This window comes from Symphalangus syndactylus, chromosome 6, assembly GCF_028878055.3.
Source record: "Symphalangus syndactylus isolate Jambi chromosome 6, NHGRI_mSymSyn1-v2.1_pri, whole genome shotgun sequence".
NCBI lineage: Eukaryota > Metazoa > Chordata > Mammalia > Primates > Hylobatidae > Symphalangus > Symphalangus syndactylus.
Genome location: NC_072428.2, coordinates 55,639,885 through 55,658,960, shown reverse-complemented (window position 1 = coordinate 55,658,960; position 19,076 = coordinate 55,639,885). Strand labels below are relative to the sequence as shown.

The following is a 19,076-nucleotide window of genomic DNA, read 5'->3' as shown; positions in this document are numbered from 1 at the left end:
AGACATATGTAATTATTTTTACATAGTTCAAAGAAATCAGAAAGAAAAAAATCCACAATTCCCTCAATTTAAAATAAACAGAAGCACTTGACCCTGGCTGTCTCTCAAGTTCGTGGCATGATCATATAGAAAATTACTATAAGTGACTTTTAAACGATGTTTTGACTATACATCCTAAAAGGGATATATTAAAAGGACAAGAAAAATCACATCTTAAACTACATTGATGAGTTTTTTTTGTTGTTGTTGTTTGTTTGTTAGTTCTGAGAAGAGGCCTTGCTCTGTCACCCAGGCTGGAGTGCAGTGGCGCTATCTCTGCTCATTGCAGCCTTGACCGCTAGGGTTCAAGTGATCCTCCCACCTCAGCTCCCTGAGTAGCTGGGACCACAGGCACATGCACCACTACCCCAGCTAGAGTAGTTTTAAAAACGTGAATATTATGGTTTTACTTCTTTAACATATTTTAGATAAATTACATGTTTGTATAACCAAAACCATTTTTATCATTTTATTTTACCATGCATGGTTTTATATTTACAGAGAGTTCCAAAGACGGTATGAGAGTTCCCATATATCCTTCACCCAACTTCCTCTATGTCAACATCTTACATAACCATGATACATTTATCAAAAGTAAGAAGTTAACATTGGTAAAATACATACTATTAATTATACTAGAGACTTTATTCAAATTTCTCCAGTTTTTCCAGTAATGTCTTCTTTCCATTCCAGGATCCAATCCAGAATGCCACATTGCATTTTATTATATCTTCTTAGTTGCCTGACATTTTATTGGTCTTTCCTTTTCTTTCGTGACCTTGACACTTTTGAAGAGTCAATAGTAAATTTAAATGCATATGGCTAAGTGAAAGAAGCCAATCTAAAAAGGTTACATACTGTATGATTTTAACTGTATGACATTCTGGAAAAGGCAAAACTATGAAGACAGTAAAGAGCTCAGGGGCTGCCAGGGACTAGAAGAAGGGAGGAATTAGTAGGCAGAACACAGAGGACTTTTAGGACAGTGAAACTATTCTGTATGATACTATAATGGTGGATACATGTTATATATTTGTCAAGATTCATAGAATGTACTACACTAAGAGTATACTATGGGCTTTGGGTCATAATGGTGTGTCAATGTAGGCTTGAATGTAACAAATGTAACCACTCTGGTGGGGGATGTCATTCTAACAGGTATGTAGTGGTATCTTATTGTGGTTGTAATTCAATTTAATTACATTTCCCTATGACTAATTGTGTTGACCATCTTTCATGTGCTCATTTTCTATCCATATATCTTTTTTGGTGAAGTCTGTTCAGATCCTTTGCCTGCTTTTTAATCCAGGTTGTTTGTTTTCATACCATTGAATTTCAAGGGTTCTTTATATATTCTAGGTATAAATTCGTTATTAGATATTTGATATACAAGTAGTTTCCCCAGTCAATGACTAGTCTTTGAATTCTCTTACAGTGTCTTTTGCAGAGCAAAGGTTTTCAATTTTGATAAAGCCTAACATCATTTTTCCCTTATGGATTATGCTGTTTGATAACATATCTAAATACTCATCACCAAACCAAAAGTCATGCAGATTTTGCCCTATAGAAAACGAAGTTTCTAGAAGTTTTCTATCTTTGATTTCATTCTATGAACAATTTTGAGTTAATTCTTGGATAAGGTGTGAGGTTTAGGTTGAGATTCTTTTTTTTTTTTTTTTTTGCATATGAACATACAATCATTCCAGCACCATTTGTTATAAACCATTCTTTATCTATCAAATTGCCTTTACAATTTTGTCAAATATCAATTGATTATATTTGTGTGTATCTATTTGTGGGCTCTCTATTCTGTTCCACTGATACATATGTCTGTCCTTTACCAATACCACATGGTCTTGAATACTGTAGCTTTATAGTTAATGTTGAAATTCCATAATGTGACTCCTCTGACTTTATTAATTTTTTTTATAATTGTTTGGCTATTCTAGTTCCTTCGCTTTTTGTTATAAATTTTAGAACCAACTTACTGGGATTTGGGGAGGGGAGGGACTATGTTAAATCTATAGACTCAATTTGGGACAATTGACATTTTAACAATGTTGAGTCTTCCAATCCATGAATATAATATATCTCTCCATTTACTTAGCTCTTTAATTTTATTCATTACAAACTGCATTCCTGCAATGAACCCCATTTGGTTCATTTGGTTCGTGCAATGAACCCCATTTGGTTGTGACATGTTTTGCCCTTTATATATTACTAGATTTGACTTGTGAATATTTTGTTCAGGATTTTTGCATCAATATTTATGAGAGATACCAGAATGTCGTTTTCTTGTAATTTCTTTGTCTGGTTTGGTATTAGATAAATGTTGGCCTCATAAAATGAGTTAGGAAGCTTTCCTGTCTCTTCTACATTCTCAAAAACATTGTATAGAATTGGTGCTATTTCTTCTTTAAATATTTGGTAGAATTTGCCTGTAAAATTTCCAGGGCCTGGAATTTTCTTTCAGGAAGTTTTTAACTACAAAATTAACTATTTAATAGATACAGAAATTTTTTCATTATCTATTTCTTTTTGAATGAACTTTATAATTTCTGCCTTAAAGAAATTTGTCCATTTTGTCCAAATTTTAGAATTTATAAACATAGAGTTGTTGTACTGTTCCCTTATTATCCTTTTAATGTCTGTGATGTCTCCTTTTTCATTCCTATAATATTGGCAATTTGTGTTTTCTGTGATTTTTTTCTTGGTCAGTTTAGCTATAGGTTTACCAATTTATTGATTTTTCAAAGAATCAGAATTTAATTTGTTTCTTCTCAATCGTTTTCCTGTTTTCAATTTTATTGATTCTTCCTCTAATCTTCATATTTTTTTCCTTCTACATACTTTGGGTTTAATTTGATCATTTTTCTAATTTCTTGACATGAGAGATTAGATCATTGATGGGAGACTTTTATTTTTCAACGTAAGCGTTGAAGTCTGTACATTTCCCAATAGCTCCTGAGTTAGCAACTTCACACGAATTTTGATATGTTGCATTTTTATTTTCATTTCATTCCAAATGTATTTTAAATTTCCCCTAAAACATCCTAATTGATGCATGATTATTTCAGTGTTTTTATTTAATTTCAAAATATTTGGAAGATCTTCCCAATCACTTTCTGTTACTGTTCTCTAGTTAATTCCCTTATGGTTCAAGAATATGCTTTGCATGATTACTATTCTTTAAAAAGCTTTTCTATTCTTTTAAATTTTTTGTTTAATGGCCTAAAATATGATCTATCTTGGTGAATGTTCTGTGCACCCTTGGAAGTGTATTCTGCTATTATGTGGAGTGTTCTATAAATGTCAATTAGGTCTAGTTGTTTGATAGTGCCATTTAGGCCTTCTATATCTTAACTGATTTTCTATCTGCTTGATCAATTCCTGAAAGGGAAATATTAAAGTTTCTAACAATAATTATGGATTTGTCCATTTCTCCCTTCAATTTCACCAGTTTGTAAGAAAATTTCCACTTTTTAGATTCAGGGGGTACACATGCAGTTTTGTGACATGGGTACATTTCATGATGCTGAGGTTTGGGATATGAATGATCCCGTCACCCAGATAGTGAGCATAGTACCCAACAGTTAGTTTTACAAACTTCACTACCCTCCCTCCACCCTCTATTAGTCCCCAGTGTTATCGTTGCCATCTTTATGGTCATGAGTACCCAATGTTTAGCTCCCACTTGTGAGAACATGCAGTACATGGTTTTCTGATCCTGCGTTAATTCGCTTAGGATAAAGGGCTCCAGCTGCATCCATGATTTCATTATTTTTTATGGCTATGTAGCATTTCGTGGTGTATATGGACCAATTTTCTTCTTCTTCTTTTTTTTTTTTTTTTTTGAGACGGAGTTTCGCCTTGTTGCCCAGGCTGGAGTGCAATGGCACGATCTCAGCTCACCACAACCTCCACCTCCTAGGTTCAAGCAATTCTCCTGCCTCAGCCTCCCAAGTAGCTGGGATTACAGGCATGTGCCACCATGCCCAGCTAATTTTGTAGTTTTAGTAAAGACGGGGTTTCTCCATGTTGGTCAGGCTGGTCTCCAACTCCCGACCTCAGGTGATCCACCCGCCTCGGCCTCCCAAAGTGCTGGGATTACAGGCGTGAGCCACTGCGCCTGGCCATATTTGGACCAATTTTCTTTACCCAGTCCACCGCTGTTGGGCACCTAGGTTGAATCCATGTCTTTGCTATTGTGAATACTAATGCAATGAACATATGAGTGCATGTGTCTTTTGATAGAATAATTTATTTTCTTTTGGATATATACCCAGTAATGAGATTGCTGGGTCAAATGATAGCTCTATTTTATGTTCTTTGAGAAATTGCCAAACTGCTTTCCACAGTGGCTGAACTAATTTACATTCTCACCAACAATATATAAGCATTCCATTTTCTCTACAGCCTGGTCAGCATCTGTTCTTCTTTGACTTTAGTAATAGCCATTCTGACTGGTGTGAGATAATATCTCATGGTTTTGATTTGCACTTCTCTGATGATTAGAGATGTTGAGCATTTTTTCATATGTCTGTTGGCTGCTTATATGTCTTCTTTTTAGAAGTGTCTGTTTATGTGTTTTGCCCACTTTTTAATAGTATTATTTGGTTTTTGCTTATTGAATTAAGTTCCTTGTAGATTCTGAATATTAGACCTTTGTCAGATACATAGTTTGCGAATATTTTCTTTCTTTTCTTTCTTTTCCTTCTCTCTCCCCACCCCTCCCCCACCCTCCTTTTTTGAGACAGTCTTATTCTGTCGCCCAGGCTGGAAGGCAGTGGCGTGATCTCAGTTCACTGCAACCTTGACCTCCTGGGCCTAAGCAATCTTCCCACCCCAGCCTCCCGAGTAGCTGGAACTACAGGCATGTGCCACCACACCTGGCTAATTTTTAAATTTCTGTAGAGACAGGTTCTCTCTATGTTGCCCAAGTGTCTCAAACTCCTGAGCTCAAGGGATCCTTCCACCTCCGCCTCCCAAAGTTCTGGGATTACAGGCATGAGTCACTGCACCCGGCAGTTTACAAATATCTTCTCCCATTCTGTAGGTTGTCTGTTTACTCTTTCGATAGTTTCTTTTGCTGTGCAGAAACCCTTTAGTTTAATTAGGTTCCACTTGTCAATTTTTGTTTTTGTTACAGTTGTTTTTCAGGACTTAGTCATAAATTCTTTCCCAAGGCCAATATTTAGAATGGTGTTTCCTAGGTTTTCTTCTAGGATTCTTATACTTTGAGATCTTTACATTTAAATCTTTAATCTATCTTGAGTTAATTTTTGTGTATGGTGAAAGGTAGGGGTGCGGTTTCATTCTTCTGCATATGGCTAGCCAGCTATCCTAGCACTATTTATTTATTTTTTATTACACTTTAAGTTTTAGGGTACATGTGCACAACGTGCAGGTTTGTTACATGTGTATGCATGTGCCATGTTGGTGTGCTGCACCCATTAACTCATCATTTACATTAGGTATAACTCCTAATGCTGTCCCTCCCCACTCCCCCCCCAGCACTATTTATTGAACAGGGAGTCCTTTTCCCATACTTATTTTTGCTGACTTTTTTGAAGATCATATGGCTGTAGGTGTGCAGCTTTATTTCTGGGTTCTCTATTCTGTTCCATTAGTCTACGTGTCTGTTTTTATGCCAATATCATGCTGTTTTGATTACTGTAGCCTTAGAGTTTCAAGTCAGGTAATGTGATGCCTCCAGCTTTGTTCTTTTTGCTTAGGATTGCTTTGGCTATTTGGGCTCTTTTTTGGTTCCACATGAATTTAAGAATAGCTTTTTTTCTAATTCTGTGAAAAAAATGATGTTGGTAGTTTGAGAGGAATAGCATTCAATCTGTATATTGCTTTGGGCAGTATGGTCATTTTAATGATGTTGATTCTTCCAATTCATGAGCATGGAATGTTTGTCCATTTCTTTGTTTCATCTATAGTTTTTTCAGCAATGTTTTGAGTTCTTGTAGAGATCTTTCATCTCTTTGGTTAGGTGTATTCCTAGGTTTCTTGTGCTTGTGTGTGGCTATTATAAATGGGATTGTGTTATTTAAAGTTGCTTTTCAGTGTTTATACATGTTATAACATTACAACATGATGTTGTCATGATGTACAAAATCTTTATGATAAATAAAATTATTGCACTTAATGTCATTTCTCTGAAAAATGACTTTAATTAATTTCATTTTTGTGCATTTAATTTCATTTTTTTGAAAACAAAAATCATCAAATTCCTTAATACTGTATCAAACATAAGCAATACCAGTTCAGATTAGAGAAGAGGTATGCCAACACCAGATTTTGACAACAAAAAGAAAGTTAAAGCCCTACTATTTGTCTAATCTAGGTCAGGTAACCATGGAAATGAAAGAATATTAAATTATTTATTTTATTATAGCATACATTGAAGAAAATCATAACCCCATTAAAAAGTGGAGAAAGCAGGAGTTCGAGGCCAGCCTGACCAACATGGTGAAACCTATCTCTACTAAAAATACAAAAAATTAGCCAGGTGTGGTGGCGGGCACCTGTAGTCCCAGCTACTCGGGAGGCTGAGGAAGAAGAATTGCTTGAACCTGGGAGGTGGAGGCTGCAGTGAGCCAAGATCATGCCACTGCACTCCAGCCTGGGGTACAATGTGAGACTCTGTCTCAAAAAAAAAAAAAGAAAGAAGAAAAAAGTGGGCAAAAGACATGAACAGATACTTCTCAAAAGAATACATACATGTGGCCAACAAACATATGAAAAAAAGCTCAACATCACTGATCCTTAAAGGAATGCAAATCAAAACCACAATGAGATATTATCTCACACCAATCAGAATGGCTATTATTAAAAAGTCAAAAAACAACAGATGCTGGCAAGGTGGTAGAGAAAAAGAAACACTTTTCCACTGTTGATCAGAGTGTAGATTAGTTCAACCAGCGTGGAAGACAGTGTGGTGATTCCTCAAAGACCTAGAGGCATAATAGCACCATTTGACCCAGCAATCCCATTACTGGGAATATACCCAAAGGAATATAAATCATTCTCTTATAAAGATACATGCATGCGTATGTTCATTGCAGCATTATTCACAATAGCAAACACAATGAATCAACCTAAATGCCCATCAATGATAGACTGGATAAAGAAAGTGTGGTACATATACACCATGGAATACTACGCAGCCATAAAAAGGAATGAGATCATGTCATTTGCAGGGACATGGATGGAGCTGGAAGCCGTTATCCTCAGCAAACTAATGCAGGAACAGAAAACCAAATACCACATGTTCTCACTTATAAGTGGGAGCTGAATGATGAGAACTCATGGACCCATGGTGGGGAAAAACACACACTGAGGCCTGTAAGAGGTGGGGGCAATGGGAGGAGGAAGAGCATTGGGAAGAATAAATAATGGATGCTGGACTTAATACCTAGGTGATGGGATGATCTGTGCAGCAAACCACAATGGCACCTGTTTACCTATGTAACAAACCTCCACATCTGCACACGTACCCCTGAACTGAAAAGTTGGAAATTAAAAAAAAAAAAAAACACAGAAATCCCATGTGTTTTTCATCCCAACTATCAATAATAATTATCGCCCTGGTGTGATTCCAACCTGTGCAGCTGTTTTCTTGAGCAGTGGTTGTTTATCTCTGTCCGCCTTCTCTCCCACCTAAGGGTGTGCCACCACCCATTTGAAGATTCGATGGACCTGGACATGAGCCCCCTGAGGCCCCAGAACTATCTTTTCAGTTGTGAACTAAAGGCCGACAAAGATTATCACTTTAAGGTGGATAATGATGAAAATGAGCACCAGTTATCTTTAAGAACGGTCAGTTTAGGGGCTGGTGCAAAGAATTGCACATTGTTGAAGCAGAGTCAATAAATTGTGAAGGCAATCAATTAAGGTAACACTGGCAACTTTGAAGATGTCTGTACAGCCAACGATTTCCCTGTGAGGCTTTGAAATAACACCACCTTACGGTTGAAGTGTGGTTCAGGGCCAGTGCATATTAGTGGGCAGCACTTAGTAGTTGTGGAGGAAGATGCAGAGTCAGAAGATGAAGAGGAGGACGTGAAACTCTTGAGTATATCTAGAAAGCAGTCTGCCCCTGAAGGTGGTAGCAAGGTTCCACAGAAAAAAGTAAAACTTGCTGCAGATGAAGATGATGATGATGATGAAGAGGAGGATGATGATGATTTTGATGAGGAAACTGAAGAAAAAGCATGAGTGAAGAAATCTATACGAGATACTCCAGCCAAAAATGCACAAAAGTCAAATCAGAATGGAAAAGACTCAAAACCATCAACAACAAGATCAAAAGGACAAAAAACAGGAAAAAACTCCTAAAACACCAAAAGGACCTAGTTCTGTAGACGACATTAAAGCAAAAATGCAAGCAAGTATAGGAAAAGGTGGTTCACTTCCCAAAGTGGAAGCCAAATTCATCAGTTATGTGAAGAATTGCTTCCAGATGACTGACTGACCAGGAGGCTATTCAAGATCTCTGGCAGTGGAGGAAATCTCTTTAAGAAAATAGTTTAAGCAATTTGTTAAAAATTTTTTGTCTTATTTCATTTCTGTAACCGTTGATATCTGGCTGTCCTTTTATGATGCAGAATGAGAATTTTCCCTGCTGTGTTTGATAAATGTCATCCGGGTTCCATTGCCAAGAATGTGTTGTCCAAAATGCCTGTTTAGTTTTTAAAGATGGAACTCCACCCTTTGCTTGGTTTGAAGTATATATGGAATGTTATGATAGGACATAGTAGTAGCGGTGATCAGACATGGAAATGGTGGGGAGACAAAAATATACATGTGAAATAAAACTCAGTATTTTAATTAAAAGATAATACTTATCAAGCAACCATGCTGATAGGAACAGCTGAATTATATTTCTCTTCTCTTCTTTTCTTTTTTTTTTCTTTCGAGACAGAGTCTCACATGGTTGCCCAGGCTGGAGTGCAGTGGCGAGATCTCTGCTCACTGCAATCTCTGCCTCCTGGGTTTAAGCGGTTCTCATGTCTCAGCCTCCCGGGTAGCTGGGACTACAGGCCATGCCACCACACCCGGCTAATTTTTGTATTTTTAGTAGAGATGAGGTTTTGCCATGTTAGCCGGGCTGGTCTTGAACTCCCGACCTCAGAGGAACCACCCACCTCAGCCTCCCAAAGTGCTGGGATTACAGGCATGAGTCATCGTGCCCAGCCATATTTCTATTTTCTTTACTAAATAATGATTTTATAAAATTGCTGACACACAGGTTTTGGCTTTCCTTCTCTGCAGTGTCATCCTCCCCTAGTATTTGCCTCTTAAGTTCCAGTCATTTTGGTAACCTAAACTCCAAACAGTGGGGCTTGTGTTTCCTAATTGGGCTCTACTTTCCCATCCTGTAAGCTGGGAAATACCTTAGGATAAAAAGCTGGAGTCATAGCCGGGCGCGGTGGCTCACGCTTGTAATCCCAGCACTTTGGGAGGCCGAGGCGGGTGGATCACGAGGTCAGGAGATCGAGACCACGATGAAACCCCGTCTCTACTAAAAATACAAAAAATTAGCCGGGCGTGGTGGCGGGTGCCTGTAGTCCCAGCTACTCGGAGAGGCTGAGGCAGGAGAATGGCGTGAACCCGGGAGGCGGAGCTTGCAGTGAGCCGAGATTGCGCCACTGCACTCCAGCCTGGGCGACAGAGCGAGACTCCGTCTCAAAAAAAAAAAAAAAAAAAAAAAAAGCTGGAGTCAAGTGGAACTAGCCTCATGTGACTCCTCTCTCAAGGAATGCAGTCCTTCAAGACCTGCCATTGGTTGCTCTCTGAGGTCTTCAGACCATTGTTTTACATATGTCCAGCTTTTACAGTTGTTTTTGGCAGAAAGTTTAGTCCCAGAGAAGCCACACTGTCATAGTCAAAACTTAAAAATCCCCTTTAAATGTTTTTTTTTTTTTAGACAGAGTTTCACTCTTGTTGCCCAGGCTGGAGTACAATGGCACAATCTTGGCTCACTGCAACCTCCGTCTCCTGGGTTCAAGTGATTCTCCTGCCTCACCCTCCCAAGTAGCTGGGATTACAGGCGGGTGCCACCACGCCTGGCTAATTTTGTATTTTTTTAGTAGAGATGGGGTTTCGCCATGTTGGTAAGGCTGGTCTCGAACTCCTGGCCTCAAGTGATCCACCCACCTCAGCCTCCCAAAGTGCTGGGATTACAGGCATGAACCACCGCACCTGGCCCCCTTTGAATTTTTGAGGTAACATACACTATTGAATCACAGCACAGCCCACTTGGATTTTAGAGCAAATTCGTGCTTTTTTCTGTAGTTAACTGTTCTCCTTCTGAAAAATAGTGCCTGGGCCTGGAGCAGACTGAATGACTGACCAGGGAACACTGAATGAATATGAGTCCCACGCTATTCCTTATCAGTTGGATATTAATTTGAACAAACCAAATATAAAATTGAACATGTACAGAAACATCCCTTCTTCAAATGGAAGTAATAAATGTTATTCTATTACGCTCAAGCAGACCTCGAAGGAGCGATTAAATTGAGTGAGTAGGCAGCTCACACTCCCATGACACCCAGTCTTGCTGTGCTGGCAACTTTCCATCAACTCTAACATATGGTCTCATGGGAAGTTCCCTATAACCAATTCCCTGACGAATAAAAACATTCAATCCTGGTTTACAAATGTTTCTTCAAAATATGCTGGGGCCACCTGAGTGGACTGCTGCTGCATTGCAGCCCCATTTAGGAGGGTCCTGGAGGATTGCCGACAAGATAAATCCTGCCAGTGGGCAGAACCTTTGACAGTGCATCCGTTTTTTCACCCTGGTAAGTTCATCTTACCTGAACAGTGAAATGGAAAGAGGTATGGATCCATACCAGACTATGGGCAAATGCTAATGGTTTTGCTGGGATAGTCAAGTACTTGGAAAGAAGAAGAAGATTGGTGGAGAGGAGGTATGGAGGAGGTTTAAGGTGGTAGACCTCTATGAATGGTACAAATTGTGAAGATATTTGTGTGCCATGTGACCATTTACCAGAGGGTATCATGGCAGAAAAAGATCTCCAAAATCAACAAGAGTAGGCAAAATCAGGTAGACAAGATGATCCATCCATGAAAATCAGTTAGACTCTCTTTCCTAGAGGCTTCAGTGTTTGTTCAATAGATTCATGAATAAAAGGCACAGTGACAAGGAAGGAAGTTGTGCATAGATTCATAAAGGCTGGTCTGGCTTAGCTTCTGCTAAGTATCCAATATGTCAGCAGCAAAAGACCAACACTGAGCCTATGATATGAACCATTGGCCAAGGAAACTGGTCAGCTATGGGTGACAGGATGAACACACTGGATCCCTTCCATCATTGACAGGGCAGTGGTTTATCTTTATTGGAATAGAAACCTATTCTGGATATGAATTTGCTTTTCTTACAATGTTTCTTCTATTATCACTTTCTATAGACTTAATAAATACCTTATCATCGTGATACTACCCCATATGGCCATGCTTTTGGCAAAAAAAAAATCAATTTTATGGCAAAATAAGTGAAGCTGTAAGTCTCATGCCCATGGAATCACTGATCTTACAATGCACCCCATCACTCAGAAGCAGGCGGCCTGCTAGACTAGAGGAATAAGTTATTGAGACTCAGTTTTGGGTGTTGGCTGAATGATAATACCTCAAAGGGCTTGGGTGCTGTCTTATAAACTGAAATACATACTTGTAACCAGTATCCAATATATAGAGCAGTTTCCTGTCTAGCCAGAATACACAGGTCTGAGAACCAAGGTAGGAAGTGGGAGTGCTTCCTCTTATTACCCCTAAGAACCCAGTTCTAAAATACATAGAACCTGAAAGGGAATTGGGGAAAAAAAAAAAACAAAAAAAGGAGAATCAAAGTACGTGCTTCCTCCACCCTAACTTTGGATTCTGCCAGGTTATGCATTTTAGTTCCTAAGCATGGAATATATCTACCAGGAGTGAAATAATCATTTCATTGAACTGGAAGCGGAGATTGCCACCTGAACTTTTGGGGCTCGCCATGCCACTGAATTAACTGGCAAAGAAGGGTACAATGAATACATCTGATCAGAAAGAGAAAACAGGGTTGTGACTACATAATGGGAGGAAGAGGAGGTATTTCTGGAACAAAGCACTTCTCTGAAGTGCATGTTAGTACTTCTGTGTACAATTAGAAAAGTAAGTGGAAAACCAGCAAACCAATAAAGGAAGATCTTTAATATGTAATAGCTTCAGGCCCCATCTTCTTGATCATTATATCCTTCTGTTGCAGCTGTCAACGCACTAGGCAGGGAATAAAGCCCTAGGTCTAAATTCCAGCTCTTCCTCTAGCCACCAGTGTTAAAATGGACAAGCTGTTTCACTTTCTAGACCTCATTTTCTTTCTCTTGGACTTCCTGTATACCCTATTGTTAATTCCTGTCTTCTCTGCTGTTGTGAGGATCAGAGAGGATAATGAGGATAAAGGCTACACCATTGGTGTAAAGTTTTGGACCCTTGAGGGCCGTTAATAATGATCTTGTTATTATTTGCAAAGCCCAGGGACAAATACTACTTCTATCACATACAAGCTGAAGGAGATGCCAGGGGGTTGATCCCTGAGGGATGGTAAATGTGGTGCCCCATGGAAGCACCTTTGAGAGAAAGTACCCCAAGAGGCCTGCCAGAAAAGAGGGGCCTGAAGCTTTAATGGGCCATGGCTCAGCCCCAGCCTGCCACCTCCTCCAGGGCCTCGCATGGAGGAACAGAGGAGACACCAGTGTGGACCAGGCTCAACAGGTGAATGTTGCTGGAGACGAGGTGCCCAGAGATAGGCAGAGAAATCTGGGATGGGAAGACAGGGACAGGGTGTCCAGGGACTACAAACCTGGGCCAGATGTCAGGAAGACACATTTGGTATGCACAGAGCAGGCACCCAGGATCCAGGTTGGAAGGTGCCCGGGATCCAGGTGCAGGTGTGGACTGTGAGGCCTTTGGCCAGATATCCTGGCAGGCCTGGGCAATGGATGCACTCAATCACAGATGGGATTCAAATCTTCTTGGCCAAGGCCTTCCCACAGGGAGAAAAGGCTGATGACAGCAGGAACCATTGGAAACACTAGCAAACTGCGTTATTCCATGTTCCGGGTTCTTTGTAAGCATACCTAAGCGTTCTCTACCTAAAGAAAATCCCATGAGGTCACAGATCAGGGCCAAAAGGCTCAGAGAGGGGAAAGTGACTTGCTCAATGTCACACAGTTGGAGTTAGGAGCAAGGGTTGGCTCCCGAGTCCGCACACGTAACCACTAAGGTGCACATGACATAATGAAGGTCAAGAACCTGGCTCTGCTGCAGTGCTCCCTCAGTGTGAGAGCCCTCACCCTCTCCCTTAGGGGCGTGGGTCATGTGACATCTGTCCCTGAACCTCCACTCTGCAAAACGCAGAGGGACACTCAGAAAATAGCTCATTGATTTGGAAACCTCTCAGAGATGATTTCTTCAAACCCCTCACTGTATGCATGAGCAGAAACCCACAGTCACAGCAAGAGAGTGTCAGAGCTGGCCCAGGAGGCAGGACTGTGGGTTGCCAGGCTCCAGGAGCAGCCTCTGCTCTCACCCCTCACCAACTGTGACCTTGAAGGAGGGCCTGGCCTTCTCTGATCTCAGTTTCTTCATTAGTTGAAGGGGCATAAGCACTTCCTGGCAGAGCTGTCTGATGGTGAGAGATGATGTACAGAAAGTGCAGGATGACATTTGGGTGATCAGTTTTTCTGTCCTTCTCTTTCCCCAACCAGCACTGTAACTGGCTCATAGACAAACCTAACCAGAAATATCTGCTGGGCAAGTTCTGCACTCTGGGAAACAGTGTCCTTTTAGCCCTAAGCACAGGGCTGCATTACTTAGAGATAGCGTGTAATTCAAAATAAAATAACTCTAAATTGTATAGAAAGTCCAGCCAAATTCTGATATTTCCCATGGTGGGCTAGTTGAATGGTGCTTTGAAATAATGCATATTAAATTCTCTCAGGAAGTAGTTTTGGTGCCTCTGCTTTGCTGGTTACCCACGCCTGATCTGCCTGTTGGGTAGTCCAGCAGGCTGTGAAAATCCTCAGGCTGTCTCTTCACCAGGGGGTCTGAGCATCCATGTCTCCTTCCGCAAAGCAGTGGATAGAGGAGAGAGGAAGAGGGGCAGCTGGACTGGATGGCCTCCAAGGGCCCCTCTGGCTTTGACCTTCTGAGTTTCTGTCCCTCAGACCCCCAAGTCAGCCTAACATGGAGACAGTCAGCCCATGACTCACTCTCTAAGTGTAGCAATGTCCAGGGAAGTGCAGTTTGCCCCCTTTGGGTATGAGTAAAACCTAGCTACTGAATCTGTTGGGATAGTGTTCTGGTTAACTAAGGGATAACCTTCTCAACTTGGGACAAAGCAAGTTCACTCTTGCCAGGTCTTGTGACATTATTTTAAAGGAGCATTTGCATTGCTAGACAGTGATTTAGTACCTACTGTATAGAAACCCAGAGGAAAATTTGAAATTTAGTTTTGTTTGATGTCATCAACTAGAAAAAAAAAAAAGGGAAATAGAAAGCTTTGTCTTAAAATATTTCCCCTTGGAAACTTGGACTTCTGTATTCTTCAGGAAACATGTATAAAAGAAAGAACCCTGTCCTGGCACAGTGTTTCTGGCTCCGCAGCCAGCTGGCTGTGGCACCTAGGAAAGCCCCTGGTCTTTCTGTGAGCAGTCTCTGGACTATGGGGGGTAAATTAGTTGGACTTGAAAATAAACATCTTTTCCATTTTTTACATTAGTGGTTTTATCCATGAGAGATGTTTCATTAGAAAAATGGGAAATTAGAAGTGACTCAGGAAAAATTAGTGGAAACTGCTCCTTGAATCATTGGGATTAACTAACGAGGCAGTAACACAAATGTCAACAAAGACTTGCGCGGGGGGTCCTTTAACTCAAGAGACAAGCCTAAAGTAGAGGGTGAATCAGTAGTTTCCTTCAGCTCAAAATCCCTGCGTCTGTGGGTTGAAGCACTCATTCCTGGTTCCGAAAGGGGTTCTTTTTTTTTTTTTTTTTTGAGACGGAGTCTCGCTCTTTCACCCAGGCTGGAGTGCAGTGGCGCGATCTTGGCTCACCGCAGGCTCCGTCCCCCGGGGTTCACGCCATTCTCCTGCCTCAGCCTCCCGCCTAGCTGGGACTACAGGCGCCCGCCACCTCGCCCGGCTAATTTTTTGTATTTTTAGTAGAGACGGGGTTTCACCGTGTTAGCCAGGATGGTCTCGATCTCCTGACCTCGTGATCCGCCCGCCTCGGCCTCCCAAAGTGCTGGGATTACAGGCGTGAGCCACCGCGCCCGGCCCTGAAAGGGGTTCTTTTGATTCGGAGCAGCTACTACAAACAGATCTCCAGTTAGTTCTTTTCTATCAATCATGCCTCCCAAGTTTTCCCAGGTTACCACGACACTTTCTGACTAGCAAAGAAGCAGAGAAGCCTGCTGGGTAGTGGGAATGCAGTGGTCAAACAGGAGCACAGCTGAGCTGCAGCAGCCAGCAGGGAGGGAAGCTCAAAGGAGTTACAGAGACTGTCTTGGATTCGCTGTTGTTGCCCAGCTGTGGAAGAAGCCATTATCAGGAACTGGGTCAGGAATGACTCTTCCCACCAAGAGCCTTTCAGTGTCACTCTCTTCCCTATAACATAACAAAGAGCCCCATAGTCAGAAACAGGATACAGAGAACTCAGCTTAGATGGAAACAGCAGAACCACTGCACCAAGCAAACGAGAGAAAGGAGCCATTCCCTAGTTAATAATTATGATGGAAAGACAGCATGTTGCAGTAAACCTGGGAGAAATCAGCCCTCCCTATTCAATGTGGTAACAAAGATGCCATTTTTAAAAAACTTAAAGCAAATGCCAAAAGAAAAAGGAACTTGGTGTTCTGGTTTAAGAGATCTGATATCCCCAAAATAATCTTAACGGAACATGGAAAAGTGGACTAGAAGTTCTTCCAAAGCACTTAACACAATTGCAATTAAATAATTGTGTGATTCATTGCTTAATGTCTTTCTTCAGCCCCACTAACTTGTCTACTATATATCCAGCAAATGCATGATTTATATATTGTAGGTACTTTTTCCATACTTGATTTAAAAAGGAAAGAGAATTCTGGGATAAGATGAAGAATTTTGAGATAAGATAGAGCCCATCATCTATTTATTATACAGTGATCATTAAGTAATTCTCCTTACAGAATCTCTGGTTGTTTTGACTTCCAGATGGACCTGGTTCCCAGGTGTTCCCGGTACTCAACCTCGGAGCCTCCAGCTTTAACCCACCATGGAAACAATCACCTGTAATGGATCAGGGGACTCCTCAACCATCTTCTACCTTACGGGCATCCCCTCTCTGCCAAAATCCCTCTTCCTTCCTATATTTTTTGTCTTTCTCCTCCTCTACATGCTCATCCTGATGGGTAATACCCTGGTCCTGGTGGCTGTGGTGGCAAAGCCCAGCCTCCACAAGCCCATGTACTTCTTCCTGATAAACCTCTCCACCTTGGACATTCTTGTCACCACAACCACTGTCCCTAAGATGCTGTCCCTGTTCTTGCTTGGGGACAGCTTCCTTAGCTTCCCTGCCTGCTTCCTGCAGATATACCTGTTCCACAGCTTCTCCTGCTCAGAAGCCTTCATCCTGGTGGTCATGGCCTATGACCACTATGTGGCTATCTGCCACCCACTGCACTACCCTGTCCTCATGACCTCTCAGACCAACGCTGTCTTGGCAACCAGTGCCTGGCTCACTGCCCTCCTCCTGCCCATTCCAGCAGTGGTACAGACCTCCCAGATGGCATTTGACAGCATTGTCCACATCTACAACTGCTTCTGTGACCACTTGGCTGTGGTCCAGGCCTCCTGCTCTGACAGCACCCCCCAGACCTTCATGGGCTTCTGCATCGCCATGGTGGTGTCCTTCCTCCCCCTTCTCCTGGTGCTTCTCTCCTATGCCCACATCTTGACCTCGGTGCTTTGCATCAACTCCCAAGAAGGACGCTCCAAAGCCTTCTCCACCTGCAGCTCCCACCTCCTGGTGGTGGGCACCTACTATTCATCTATTGCCATAGCCTATGTGGCCTACAGGGCTGACCTGCCCCTAGACTTCCACATCATGGGCAATGTGGTATATGCCATTCTCACACCTGTTCTCAACCCTCTCATCTACACACTGAGGAACAAGGATGTCAAAGCAGCCATCACCAAGATTGCATGTCCCCAGGAGCCAAAGAATGCTAGGAAACCCTGATTCAAAGAAATAACTTAATCTTCTCTCATAAACATCAATAACATAGAGGGAAAAGTAGAAAATTTAGAAAGCCTAGTAGTTAGAACACTCATTCTCAAAATATTGTCCTAAGTAGTCCTCCATTATAATCAAATAATAATTTTTTTCTTAATTCATAGAAAAAAGAGTAGGATTTTTAAATTCAATTTTAAGGTGTGAACCCCAAATTTCACAAGACTGTGAATATAATTGAGGTCACATTACCATTATTTCAAACAGTTTTGATTCTTGGAGATTCTAAGTATTTGATTAGCAAGAAACTCTGTCTTTTCCCTTGGATCTCTTCTTTCAATGTTTCTGAAAATCCCTAGCATTGCTGGCTATTAGATATGAATTATTCTTGCCCTTTTTGTTGAAATAGCAGCTTAGATAGAAATATTTCTTAAAGGAAAAACTCTAAAACTGCTCCCATCTCAATCCTTGTTGCTTGAAAATCACTGCCACCACTGATTTTCAATGCCAGACACACAGGAAATTTGCCTGTGCTATCTAGACCTGCATGATGCCCTAGAAGCAGAGCATGCCCCTCACCCAGCTTATGCTCAGGCAAGCAGTGTCCCTTAGCACACCTGTTTGGGTAAAAAAAAATTACAGTTATTTTAATTCTCAACACACCATAGTTTCCCCACAGTGGCTAAGTAGAGACACTGGGTGGCTGAGTGGAGAAGTTTCTCATCAGAAGTATGCTGTTCCTGGGGCCACCACCCTTTCTCAAAATATGGTCCTAGATATTCCTCTTTCTGCCCCAAGTGGTAAGCCCAGGCTCCTTATTCCCTTCTCCTGTGGCAAATTTCCTCTTGAAGACCTTTCAGGTTTGTCCATTGAGGGGCATGTAGAACAGTGAAAAGTGTTAAGGGGGAACCCAGGTGACAAATATCCTCATCTTTGGCTCTTCACAGATAGAGTCCCAGCTTTTGTCAATCAAGGCAATACTGTTAACCATTTTCCCATTGCATAAGACCTAATGTAAATAGGAATTCGATGGGTGCAATTCAACAAAGGATATGATTTGTTCCTGAACTCAGCTTTCAGTGATCTCAGAGAGATCCTGCTATGGTCAGAAAGGGCTTCCCAAAACAGGGTGATATGAAGGCTCTGAGTTTCCTTGTTTACACCCTGGGCAGCTGGGATTGGGATTCATGTTCTTTTACCTAAACATTACTAATTCTGCAAGACATTTATTTCTCACTCCTTGAAACTGATGTCTAAATGTCAGTGGGACCACATCCTCAAGGTCTAAAGGAGATAGCCTAATAAGTCGCCTTGCCCCTGAGTTCCATGCACTATCAGAATTAACCTAAGGATGTAGAGGGGAAATTTTTTTACTGTCAACTCCACTACCACCCAATAAACCATTCCCAAAGTACTCCTGTGTTACTACCAAAGTTCTGTTTGGGGTTTATCTGTTCAGAACTTCCCTTCTGGTATCAATTTCAGTTTCAGGTCAGGGCTTTGGTTTGCTGTGTCCCCAGATCATGACATCTTTTCATCTTTAGCTCCCCTTCTAGATGAACAAAGAATTAATCACACATTAAGTGAATGGTAGTGATATGGAATCTCAGGCTAGTTCTACCCTCACTCAATATTTTCCTGTGGTTTCTGCTAAACATTTATCATGAGTACACATGAAATCATAGCAACAATGTTTTTCACTTGTAGCCATACCTGCTAATCGGTAGTCTCTCAGTATTTCCCAGCTAAGAAAAA

General features: G+C 41.2%; 1 protein-coding gene and 1 pseudogene across 1 annotated transcript; both read left to right on the top strand.

Moving 5' to 3' along the window:
- The first annotated feature begins 557 nt into the window (after window positions 1–557).
- LOC129485289 (nucleophosmin-like) lies at window positions 558–8,924 on the top strand (annotated as a pseudogene).
- A 7,440-nt stretch (window positions 8,925–16,364) lies between these two features.
- Window positions 16,365–17,330, top strand: LOC129484628 (olfactory receptor 2AT4-like). The gene has a single exon (XM_055282954.1). The coding sequence runs from the start codon at window positions 16,365–16,367 to the stop codon at window positions 17,328–17,330; it is 966 nt and encodes a 321-aa protein (XP_055138929.1).
- The last annotated feature ends 1,746 nt before the right edge of the window (window positions 17,331–19,076 follow it).

Coding starts and splice junctions, on each gene's coding strand:
- LOC129484628 (XM_055282954.1), top strand. CDS start 16,365: ATGGAAACAATCACCTGTAATGGATCAGGGGACTCCTCAACCATCTTC.